The sequence below is a fragment of the Pogoniulus pusillus genome, chromosome Z, assembly GCF_015220805.1.
Source record: "Pogoniulus pusillus isolate bPogPus1 chromosome Z, bPogPus1.pri, whole genome shotgun sequence".
Classification (NCBI taxonomy): domain Eukaryota; kingdom Metazoa; phylum Chordata; class Aves; order Piciformes; family Lybiidae; genus Pogoniulus; species Pogoniulus pusillus.
In genome coordinates this window covers 40,282,168-40,295,029 of record NC_087309.1, presented here as the reverse complement: position 1 = coordinate 40,295,029, position 12,862 = coordinate 40,282,168, and the positions used below count along the sequence as shown (strand labels likewise).

General features: G+C 46.1%; 1 protein-coding gene across 6 annotated transcripts in view; it reads left to right on the top strand.

Annotated features, from left to right (window-relative positions):
- The window catches only part of MCTP1 (multiple C2 and transmembrane domain containing 1), a 411,441-nt gene that overhangs the window by 184,017 nt on the left and 214,562 nt on the right, over positions 1–12,862 (top strand). For all 6 annotated transcript variants that reach the window (XM_064140769.1, XM_064140771.1, XM_064140772.1 and 3 more), the window contains exon 5: positions 958–1,066. In XM_064140769.1, coding sequence (XP_063996839.1) covers positions 958–1,066 — 109 coding nt within the window. The remainder of the gene's footprint in view (positions 1–957; positions 1,067–12,862) is intronic.

Genomic DNA, 12,862 nt, shown 5'->3' with positions numbered 1-12,862 from the left:
GCCCCTGTACTCCGCACTGGTTAGACCACACTTTGAGTACTGTGTTCAGTTCTGGGCCCCCCAGTTTAGGAGGGACATTGAGATGCTTGAGTGTGTCCAGAGAAGGGCGACGAGGCTGGTGAGAGGCCTTGAGCACAGCCCTACGAGGAGAGGCTGAGGGAGCTGGGATTGTTTAGCCTGGAGAAGAGGAGGCTCAGAGGTGACCTTATTGCTGTCTACAATTACCTGAGGGGGGTTGTGGCCAGGAGGAGGTTGCTCTCTTCTCTCAGGTGGCCAGCACCAGAACGAGAGGACACAGCCTCAGGCTGCGCCAGGGGAGATTTAGGCTGGAGGTGAGGAGAAAGTTCTTCCCTGAGAGAGTCACTGGACACTGGAATGGGCTGCCTGGGGAGGTGGTGGAGTCGTTGTCCCTGGGGCTGTTCAAGGCAGGATTGGACGTGGCACTTGGTGCCATGGTCTAGCCTTGAGCTCTGTGGTAAAGGGTTGGACTTGATGATCTGTGAGGTCTCTTCCAACCTTGATGATACTGTGATACTGTGATAATTGCTTTTCATGTGGATGTTAATAACATATTAACAATCATGCACAACCTGACTGTTTACAAAGATGTTGTTTTTATAACCACTTTAATATTGTTTTTTTATTATCTTCATTCACAGCTTTGCCACCTCCTGCTTAACTTATTTTTTCTGTGATTCTTTTTGATAATCCATTGCTGTTACAGTTCAGATTTAATTACTTCGTTGTGTGTCAGTCCTTAACACAAAATAATAGAAATTAGTATTTATTTATGACTCTTTAGACCACAGTAGTTAAAAGCAGACATAGGGTAAGTCTGTGACACCATTTTCAAGTGGTTTCGTAATGAATTCAGATGCCTTTAATTGTCATGATTCAGAAATGGCATTATCTGGGTGCCTGAAATCAGATTAAATGAGTGCATTTGATGTCTCCTAGGCAAACAGATGTTACCTTGAGTCTGAAGGATCCTCATTACCCTGACCATGACCTAGGAAGCATCTTGTTGTCAGTCCTGTTGACTCCTAAAGAAGAACAGCGAGAATCGGTAAATTGAAGTGTTTTCATTTTGTGTTGTCACTGCTGGTCAAAGCACAGGACTAAACACCATGTTCTGACTTTAATTTGATTTCCCCAGTCCTTAAATAATGCTGAGCTGTGTCTTTGGTATGGTATGGCATAATTCCATCCGGTCTGGATCCTCACTGAGATCCAGACAGATCATAAATGTTCAGGAGTTTCTGATAAAGCTCAGTTGCAGGTGAATAGTTTTGATTAATGTGGAGAAATATCAGTAGATCCCTGATGAAGAGTTTTGGACCTAATGCTGCCATCTTCAGGTAAGCACGTCTGAATCCTGTTCCACACTGAAAAGAAAGAAACTGGAGGGAAGGTGGTGTCTCTGCTTTTCAGCATATGATGATGAGGTTTTATTTGCTGTAGTATCTCTTGACTTCATTTCAGTGTGGTTCTCTAGGTTTCTTGTAATTCCTGCATCAACCCTAGTGTTCTGAGCCACACAGACATAAGTGAAAATAGTTTCTGAGCCTTGGAGTTGTACGTGGAAATAGCTTCCAGCTTTATAGACCCTGATGGTGCCACATCCAGTTGGCAGCTGCCACTAGTGGTGTTCCCCAAGGATCAGTACTGGGCCCAGTCCTGTTCAGTATCTTTATTGATGATCTGGACGAGGGGATTGAGTCCAGCATCAGTAAGTTTGCAGATGACACCAAACTAGGAGCAGGTGTTGATCTGTTGGAAGGTAGGAGAGCCTTGCAGAGGGACCTGGACAGGCTGGATGGGTGGGCAGAGGCCAATGGGATGAGATTGAACAAGGCCAAGTGCAGGGTTCTTCGCTTTGGCCACAACAACCCCAAGCAGCGCTATAGGCTGGGGACTGAGTGGCTGGAGAGCAGCCAGGAGGAAAGGGACCTGGAGGTACTGATAGATAGTAGCTGAAGATGAGGCAGCAGTGTGCCCAGGTGGCTAAGAGAGCCAATGGCATCCTGGCCTGCATCAGGAACAGTGTGGCCAGTAGGACAAGGGAGGTTATTCTGCCCCTGTACTCAGCACTGGTCAGGCCACACCTTGAGTACTGTGTCCAGTTCTGGGCCCCTCAATTCAAGAGAGATGTTGAGGTGCTGGAACATGTCCAGAGAAGGGCAACAAAGCTGGTGAGGGGCCTGGAGCACAAATCCTATGAGGAGAGGCTGAGGGAGCTGGGGGTGTTTAGCCTGGAGAAGAGGAGGCTCAGGGGTGATCTTATTACTGTCTACAACTACCTGAAGGGAGGTTGTAGCCAGGTTGGGGGTGGCCTCTTCTCCCAGGCAACCAGCAATAGAACAAGAGGACACAGTCTCAAGTTGTGCCAGGGTAGGTATAGGCTGGATGTTAGGAAGAAGTTCTTCACAGAGAGAGTGATTGGCATTGGAATGGGCTGCCGAGGGAGGTGGTGGAGGCACCGTCCCTGGGGGTCTTCAAGAAAAGCCTGGATGAGGCACTTAGTGCCATGGTCTAGTTGACTGGCTAGGGCTGGGTGCTAGGTTGGACTGGATGATCTTGGAGGTCTCTTCCAACCTGGTTGATTCTATGATTCTATGATTCTATGATGGTTGTGACAAATCCTGTCTCTCTTTTGATGTGTTGTACCAGCTTTTTGTCACTTGACTTTTTGCCTTGAGCAGTTCTCCTGCAGAATCTCACTCAGAGATTGTAAAATAATGTGGATTCCTTTCGCTTCAGAAGGTCCGAGGAAACGACCTGAAGAAGTTTTCCATGGATGTGGTTAACTTTGTTCTTTTTTGTAAGAGCACAAACGTTTGTGTGTGCTGCAGTGTGACACATCACTCTGTGGCACACCTGAGGACTTATAGGTGAATGGTGATGTTGCATTTTCCCCACTTTTGTCCTTTATTAAATATCCTAGAAAGTCAGATTTATTTGGACTAGGTGTTTGGTATGACAGAGATGTAGAATTTCTGAAAACAGGTTTTTAATCTGTTAATTTTCTTCTGTTAGAACTTAACAAAAGTGATGGAACATGATAATGAAGTTCAGGAAGCTCATCCAGAGAGTGTATTTTTCTTTCTTCTGGCAGCATGTTTGTCCAGACAACTCAGAATGATGTCTTGCAAATAGGCACCACAGAAGTGCTTATCACTTAAGTTAAAAAATGTGTTTGGGTAGATGAGGCATTTCTCAGTCAACTGGTAACAACTCTACTCAAGTGGTTTGGATGTTATCCTAAATCATGCAGTGCAGAAATACTACATTTTTTATGTAGGAAGATGCTATCCAGACAGCACATTAGTTTCCTTTTTTCATAGGTTCATAGATAGGTACAATGGTTTAGGTTGGAAGGAAACTTCAAGATCATCCAGTTCCAAACCCCCTGCCATGGGCAGGGACACCTCCCACCAGCCTAGGTTGCTTGAAGCCTCATCCAGCCTGGCCTTTAACACCTCCAGGGAGGGGGCATCCACAGCCTCCCTGAGCAACCTGTACCAGTGTCTCCCCACTCTCACTCTCAACAGTTTCTTCCTCCTCTCCAGTCTCATTCTCCCATCTACCGCCTCAAAGCCAATGCCCCTCATCCTGGCACTCCCAGCCCTCATCAAGAGTCCCTTCCCAGTGTTCCTGGAGCCCCTTCAGGGCTTCAGGAGGCTGCTCTAAGGCCTCACTGCAGCCTTCTGCAGGCTGCACATCCCTGTCTTTCCCAGCCTGAACTCACAGGGGAGGTTCTCCATCCCTCTGATCATCTTGGTGGCCTACTCTGGACCCACTCCAGTAGTTCTATGTCCTTCTTGTGTTGAGGGTCACCAGAAGAACCACCGTGCCACTTGGTGATATCAGAAAGAGCTCTGGAGAAAATCATCAGCGGGGTGATTTGTGACATAAAATTCACAGAGACAAGTGAAATTAAGACACTTCAGTGTAATTGGTCTTTGTTATGTTTAGTTTCTTGTTAAATTATCAGCTGAACATCCAAAGAAATGGGAGCACCTTAGACTTGCCAGAAAAAATGCTTTTCCATGCCCAACTGATTGGTTATCATCAGATTTGAGCTATCAGGCATCTCATTATTAACTTTTCAGTAGACTGAGCCTAAATTTAGCTAAAGTGGCATTCTGTGTATACCAGAGATTCAGGTGAAGATTCTGATTTCTAATCTGAAGCCTGTGTTTATTACCAGAAACCACCAAGATTCAGATCTCAGAGAGGTTCTGATGAAGCTGCTGTAAAATCAGAGTTCTCACAGTGCGAACAGGGTGACCCACAAAATTACTGCTAAATCATAGAATGGTTTGGATTGGAAGGGACCCCCAAAGGCCATCCAGTCCAACACCCCTACAAGTCAACAGGGATATCTTCCACTGGATCAGGTAGCTCAGAGCCTTGTCCAGCCTGATCTTGAGTGTCTGCAGGGGTGAGGCCTCCACCACCTCTCTGGGCAACCTGTTGCTGTGTTCCCGCACCCTCATGATGCAGAATTTGTTTGTCACATCCAATCTAAATATGTTTTTTTTCTAATTTCAAACCATTGCTCCTCATCTTGTCATGACAGACACTTCTAAACAGTCCCTCTGCTGCCTTCTTTTAGGCCCTTTCAGGTACTGGAAGGCTGCTATTAGGTCTTCCCGGAACCTTCTCTTTTCCAGGCTGAACAACCCCAGCTCCCTCAGCCTATCCTTGCAACAGAGGTGCTTTAGCCCCCTGAACATTTCTGTGACCCTCCTCTGGACCCTCTCCAGCAGGTCCATGTGCTTCTCATGTTGAGGGCTCCATAGCTGGACACAGCCCTGCAGATGAGGTCTCCCCAGAGCAGAGCAGAACAGAGGGGGCAGGATCCCCTCTCTCCAGCTCTGGCCAGGCTGCTTTGGATGCAGCCCAGGCTGCCCTTGGCTTTCTGGGCTGCCAGTGCCCATTGCTGCCTCCTGTCCTGCTTCTCACCCACAGCACCCTGAGTGCTTCTCTGCAGGGCTGCTCTCAATCTCATCATCCCCTAGCCTGGATTCATAATGAGAATTGCTCTGATCCAGGTGCAGGACCTTGCACTTAGCCTTATTGTACCTTATGAAGTTCTCCTCCCCTCACCTCTCCAGTCTGTCCAGGTCCCTCTGGATGGCATCCATCCTGTCCATCAGTGCTATCAACTGCACCACTCAGCTTGGTGTCATCTGCAAACTTGCTGAAGGTGCCTCAATTCCAGTGTTGGTATCATTGATGAAAGATACTGAACAGCACCAGTCCCAGTACAGAGCCCTGAGGGACACCAGTTCACAGGATTACAAGATGTTAGGGGTTGGAAGGGACCTCTGGAGATCTTTGAGTCAAATCCCCCTGGCAGAGCAGGACTGTAGAATCCAGCACAGCTCACACAGGAAAACATCCAGACAGAGCTTGAAAGTCTCCAGAGAAGGAAACTCACAACCTCTCCAGGCAGCCTGTTCCAGTGCTCCATGACCCTTACAGTAACAAATTTCTTCCTCATGTTGAGGTGGAACTTCTTGTGCTGTAGTTTACATCCATTGCCCCTCGTTCTATCCCAGGGCACAAGTGAGCAGGGGCTGTCCCTGTCCTTTTCTTCTTGACACCCAGCCCTCAGATGTTTATAGACATTGATTTGATCCCCTCTCAGTTTTCTCCTCTAGAGATTAAACAGCCCCAGGCTCTCAGGCAGTGTTCCAGTCCATCATCCTTGTAGCCCTCCATTGGGCTCATTTGAGTAGCTCCCTGTCCCTCCTGAAATGCTGAGCCCAGAACTGGATTCGATATTCCAGGTGGGGCCTCACTAGGGCAGAGAAGAGGGGGAAGAGAATCTCTCTCTGTGTGGTGGCCACACTCTTCTCAATGCACCCCAGGATCCAGTGTGCCCTTCTCATCTACAAAGGCACATTGCTGTGCCATGCAGAACTTGTTGTCCAGCAGGACTCCCATGTCCTTCTCCACAGGGTTGCTCTCTAGCAGATCATCTCCCAGCCTGTGCTGGTGCAGTTTATTGTTCCTTCCCAGTCCGTCACCCTCCTCCATCTAGACATTGAGCAGTTGAAGTGTCTTAGGAGTTAAAGAACTCAGATCAGCATTACCATTTATTCAGTTTCCTCGTGTACTAACTCATTTGTTCATTGGATTTTGTTTGCTCTCTGAGGAGCAGGCACATCACAGAACGTGTCGCCCTGACTGCGCTCTCGTCCTTGCTCTGTAATCTCACACTAACGGAGATAGTTTTTAAATTGAATTTAAGTTTTTTGATTGAATTTAATATAGTTCAGCTAAATAAATTCTCAAGTGTTATGTTAGAGGGTGGAGGCTAGTTCTTGTCCAGGCGGGAAGTGCATAGAAATTCGTAGAACTGTAGAACCACAGATTGGTTTGGATGAGAAGGGACCCTCAGAGGTTCTCCAGTCCAGCCCCTCTGCAGTCAGCAGGGAGATCTCCAGCTAGAGCAGGTTGCTCAGAGGCCCATACAACCTGATCTGCAGTGATTCCAGGGAAGTGGCATCAACCACCTCCCTGGGCAACTCTTCCAGTTCAGAAATTAATGAATAGCACTTGGATTTGAGGTACTTCCCGTATTCAAGGGTGTTTATGAACAGCATTGTGGAGTTAGAAAAACGAGTTGTCTCAGCCAACATGGCATTAGCTTTCCAGTGTAGTCACAGAAGCAGAGTTGTGTTTGATCCTGTGTTTTGGGCAGCTCTACGGCCATAATTCAGACCCAGGTCTGCTGGACAAGACCTCTTTTTTAAGATGTGTCCTTCAGAAACTTTTTGATGCAGATTAGGAGATCCCTTCACTGCCTGACCTAGAATGACTCTGAGACTTCTAGAGGTCACTCAGGAAAGGTATTTAGTGACATATGGGGGACAGGTCTTGTGGCAGAGCATTTTATTGGTCTATCAAAATAAAAATAAGTGTGTGTTACAGAGAGATGTATCCTGCATAAAAATTGCTTGCGCTCCTGGAGAATAGAGCTGTTTGGATTGGAAGAGACCTTTAAGATCACTCAGTTCAACCATTAACCCATCACTGTGTCTTGGTTCTAATTCAAATTCCCAGAGACTCTAACAAAATTTGATAGAACCAGTAACAGTTTGTAGAGTGCCCTCCCCTCTTCCCCCTCCTTTCCCAAAGATAGGGATTAGCTATAGGGAGAGAGAGAGGTAAGCACACCCGAATAAATCAATCTCACTTGATGTGGAAGTTAAAAGGAAGAGTTTAACAATAACTTAGAAAGGTATCTGAGGTAGGGAAGTTTACAAAGGATAGGGAAGGGGAAAAAATAGCAAAATGCAAGATGTATAAATACAACCCGAGTTGTGTGATGGTTGCTTTGTGTGCCTCGTGTCTGCCACATGGTAAAAGCAGCTGGTAATGGTGGTATGATCGATGCACGGAGATGCAGAGAGAGAGAGAGAGAGAAACAGGAAGTCCCCCTGCTTTTATGGGACAGGAAGTGGGGGGGAGTGTGCTAACCATCACCTGGTGGTGTGACCCACCCCTGGGGGGGGCTCAAGACCCCTAGGGTGAGGTTCAGGGTTACTCCCCCTGGAGTGTTAACCCTAAACACACTGCCAGATAACCAACAGGTCCCTCAGGAACATATTTACATGGCTTTGGAGGCCCTCCAGAGATGGGGACTCTGCCACTGCCCTAGGCAGCCTGGTCCAGACTCTGACAACCCTTTTGGGGGAGAAAGTGTTCCTCATGTCCAGTCCAGACCTCTCATGGTGCAGCCTGAGGCTATTTCCTCACTTGTTCCGTGGGAGCAGAGCCCAACTCCCGTCTGGCTGCAGCCTCCTCTCACGGAGCTGCAGAGAGCAATGAAGTCTCCTTCAGCCTCCTCTTCTCCACACCAAACACCCTCAGCTCCCTCAGCTGCTCTTCCCCAGCTCTCTTCTCCAGACCCTTCCCCACCTTTGTTGCCCTTCTCTGGACATACTCTAGCCCCTCAATGTCCTTCTGGCAGTGAGAGGGCCAAAACTGAACTTCAAGCTGTGGCCTCACCAGTGGACAGTACAGCAGCATAATCTCTTTAATGTCCTGTCCAGAAACTTCAGCAGAAGTTTGAGGATAAATGGTACAAAATTGAAAGCCTTGTTTTGTGTTGCCATCTGTCTGTGAGTTACTGTTAAAAATTAGTTATGCTTAAGAAGCAGTCAGTTTGACAGAGTAAAGCTTTATTTTGTTTTGTGTGGAACCATCTTTTGTAAAGCCCTGAAGTGTGTAAAGAGATGAGAGGGAGATGTGGTGCAGACAGAGCATTCTCTTCCTTATCTTTCTGAAGGAAATTCTGATGAAATGCAGATTTTATGTGTTGGTGACTGCTCAGATGCTCTTCAGGGTTTATAGATGGAGGGTCCCATTTCCAGGGATCAAACCAGATTACACCTTTGGATTCAGATATCAATTAGCAATATTGCCCACGTGCTCATATGGCTGTATGAAATTATGTTACAGGCTATGAGGAGGGAGAATTTATTCACAAATTGCATTTAGTTGGAAGGGAGAGGCTGAGGGAGCTGGGGTTGTTTAGCCTGGAGAAGAGAAGGCTCAGGGGGGACCTCATTGCTGTCTACAACTACCTGAGGGGAGGTTGTAGCCAGGTGGGGGTTGGTCTCTTCTCCCAGGCAACCAGCAACAGAACAAGGGGACACAGTCTCAAGTTGTGCCATGGGAGGTCTAGGCTGGATGTTGTTAGGAAGTTCTTCACAGAGAGAGTGATTGTCATTGGAATGGGCTGCCCAGGGAGGTGGTGGAGTCACTGTCCCTGGAGGTGTTCAGGAAAAGCCTGGATGAGGCACTTAGTGCCATGGTCTGGTTGACTGGCTAGGGCTGGGTGCTAGGTTGGACTGGATGGTCTTGGAGGTCTCTTCCAACCTGGTTGATTCTATGATTCTATGAATTGTCATCCTGTCCAACCTCTCTGTAGTCAGCAGGGACATCTCCAACTAAAGCAGGCTGCCCAGGGCCACATCAGGTCTGATCTTCAGTGTCTCCAGGGATGGGACCTCAACCATATCTCTGGGCAACCTGTCCAAGTATTTCACCACCCTCATTTTAAAGAGCTTCCTCCTTAAATCAATTTATATGAGGTACATCATTCTGATTATCAGAACTCATGAGATCTGTGTAGTTTTGGTTCTTCATAGCTGGAAAGATCATAGATAATGTTTTTGAAATTTAGGGATTGTTTAGTACCTACAAAATGAAGTATTCTGTTGGTAAAGCAGCTGCAGAGGCAGCAGTTCCAGGGACCAGAAAACAATTTCTCTTTCTCATCTGAGAACAAGAAACTCCAGTGGATGATGGAAATGAAAGGACAGAAGGATCAACAGATTTGGTTATAATTCTTTGCTCAGTAACCTGCATATGAATTTATAAATGCATACACACTACATTTAAGTTGTGTATTATGTCAGTATACGTACAGACTTTGTGGAAAAACAGTAGTTTATGTGGGAAAAAAACAAAGAAGTTGTTTGTGTTTTTGCAGGAGAAGAAACTGGACATGGTTTCATGCCAAGAAGATTCAGTGCATTGTTTTCATAAAGAAGATGACAAATTTTTATTTTAGTGACACATTTTATTGGAAGAAAATGGAGAAGCAGCCTGTGGTTATCACTGAGTACTAATATAAAAGTGTGGGCAGGTGAACAAATTAGAAGTTCTGGCAAGTCCTGTGTGTAATTGTCTTTGCCTTTTGTAACCTAAGAGCCAGCAGTGTGCCCAGGTGGCCAGGAGAGCCAGTGGCATCCTGGCCTGCATCAGGAATGGTGTGGCCAGCAGGAGCAGGGAGGTCATTCTGCCCCTGTACTCAGCACTGGTCAGACCACACCTTGAGTATTGTGTTCAGTTCTGGGCCCCCCAGTTTAGGAGGGACATTGAGATGCTTGAGTGTGTCCAGAGAAGGGCGACGAGGCTGGTGAGAGGCCTTGAGCACAGCCCTGCGAGGAGAGGCTGAGGGAGCTGGGATTGTTTAGCCTGGAGAAGAGGAGGCTCAGGGGTGACCTTATTGCTGTCTACAACTACCTGAGGGGTGGTTGTGGCCAGGAGGAGGTTGCTCTCTTCTCTCGGGTGGCCAGCACCAGAATGAGAGGACACAGCCTCAGGCTGTGCCAGGGGAAATTTAGGCTGGAGGTGAGGAGAAAGTTCTTCACTGAGAGAGTCATTGGACACTGGAATGGGCTGCCCGGGGAGGTGGTGGAGTCGCCGTCCCTGGGGCTGTTCAAGGCAAGATTGGACGTGGCACTTGGTGCCATGGTCTAGCCTTGGGCACTGTGGTAAAGGGTTGGACTTGATGATCTGTGAGGTCTCTTCCAACCTTGCTGATACTGTGAGAAACCTTGTAATTGTTGTAGTATCTCATTCAAACTACACAGATGAAGAGAAGTGCTGTGCCCTTGAGCTTTGATAGGTGAAGGCAATCTGGTTTGTTCTGAGTTTGGAACAGTCATAAACTGTGGGTGAATGAATTATACAGCTGTAAATGTAAGACTGTCTCCAGTATCTGTGAAAAGTATCATCTGCCTCCAGCCTAAAACTACTACGTTGGCAGTAGCACTAGTTCAAACACCTCATTTGCTCTGTGCTGATAATATTTGTCCTTTAATGCAGCATTTTTAATTATTTTTGCTTTAACTCTCACTAATCTGAATTATGAATGTGTGAAATAAACAAATCAGGGGAAAAGATGGGTATATAAAAAAATGTTAAAACCTTGTGAGCTCTTTAAAGGTTCTTAGTATTTTTAACTCTGCTTTTAAAACATGGTGTGTTTATGGTGTGCTTTCTCTGTTGTTTCATCAATTTCTCCTTTGGGTGACCAGTTTAAAAGAAGTCAGAACTAGCAATGTTGAGTGAAGCTAGCTTTGTTTCTGTAGTTCTGACAGTACTCTCTTAACCCTTGCCCTCAGCATGCCTGTGTGTTCTTTGCAGCTGCATGTGTGGGCTTTGTGATGTCTGCAGGCTCTGTGCTTGGTGTTTCCATCATGAGTGCATGTCTCCGTTTCCATCTCTTTCTCCAGCAGCTCTTTCAGTGCAAATTCCATCACTGGAGAACTTGCATAGTGGTTGTGAGCTCACCAGAGCTTCTCATCTCTTCATCACAGTTGTTTCCAACCTTGGGCTTAGAGGCAACTCTTGACTACAAGGAATGAAAATTTAGTAGTTTGATGATAATTGTTGCCTTGGGGCCAGCAGAGTTTGGAAACTACTCTTCTACCACTGCCAACAGCCTGAAAATCTAAAAAAAGACACACATGATTGCTACTTGGGTGCTGTTATTTAATGAGAATAAAAATCACAGCATTGTTTTCTTTTTCCTTGAATAATTTATCCAAAATAATGTTTTCTAGGGGGGGTTGGGTTTGTTTGTTTGTTTGTTTGTTGGGTTTTTTTTACTCATGTGACAATATTAACAGCATTAATATGCTGTCAGTTTGCCTCCTGTCTCAGATTTTTATGGTGCAATATTAGCTTTTTAAAAAAAAAATAAGAAAAGATAGACTCAGGGCATGGAATATTTTCAGGTTAAAAAGTTCCTTGTAGACAATATTATGTATCTGTTTGTGGATCACCCTTCACATGTGTTCTGTTGGCTTCTAAGGATGGTTAGGATGGCTTCAGCTGATGCTGGTGCAGCTGGTGGTGGTGCTGATGCACTCAACAAGCATGGTGACATGTTTCTGTAGCCTCTACTCAAACTGAACTCCACAGAGCCGAGATAACCTTTGGTGTCTAGTGTAGTTAATTCAGCTGTCAGCTATCAGATTCTCTACCTTGCTCACAGCCTGCTCCAACGCCCAGTCAAGCTGTTTGTGCTATAATTTGTAGGACAGTGCCCAGGAGCTCAGAGGTTTTCTGCAGGGTCTGTTGTGGGCCTCAAGCCACTTAATTCTTACATGTCTGTCCTGTAAAAAAAAATTTAAATGGCTTTTTGCCCAGCTTTGTAAAACACTCAGTTTCTGACTGTACTTTCCAAGGCCATAGTGCTACAATGATCATTATCTTAGGGCAGGACCTTTAGGCTTCAGCTGTTCACAGCAACTGATTTTTTTTCCCCCTCAGCTGTTAGTTGGTTTTATTCTCCGAAACCCTACCTGTATCTTATTTGAAGAATTTCTGGTTAATTTAAAAAAAAACCAACCGAAACTTTTTTATTTCCTCCCATTTTTAAATATGTCTCCCATTTAAAAAATGTTTTTCTCATTTTAAAATATTTCTCTCCCAGTTAAAATTATTTTCCCCCTTAAAATGACTACTGATGCTTAAAATTATTTCTCCCATTTTAAATTATTTTTCTCATTTCATAGAATCATAGAATCAAGCAGGTTGGAAGAGACCTCCAAGCTCATCCAGTCCAACCTAGCACCCAGCCCTATCCAGTCAACCAGACCATGGCACTAAGTGCCTCATCCAGGCTTTTCTTGAACACCTCCAGGGATGGTAACTCCCTGGGCATCCCATCCCAATGGCAAATCACTCTCTCTGTGAAGAACTTCCTCCTAACATCCAGCCTATATATTTCAAACTATTTCTCCCATCTTAAATTGTTTTTCTCATTTTAAATTGTTTTCCTTATGAGCCAGTGGTGCCCAGGTGGCCAAGAGAGCCAGTGGCATCCTGGCCTGCATCAGGAATGGTGTGGTCAGCAGGAGCAGGGAGGTCATTCTGCCCCTGTACTCAGCACTGGTTAGACCACACCTTGAGTACTGTGTTCAGTTCTGGGCGCCCCAGTTTGGGAAGGACACTGAGATGCTTGAGCGTGTCCAGAGAAGGGCGACGAGGCTGGGGAGAGGCCTTGAGCACAGCCCTACGAGGAGAGGCTGAGGGAGCTGGGATT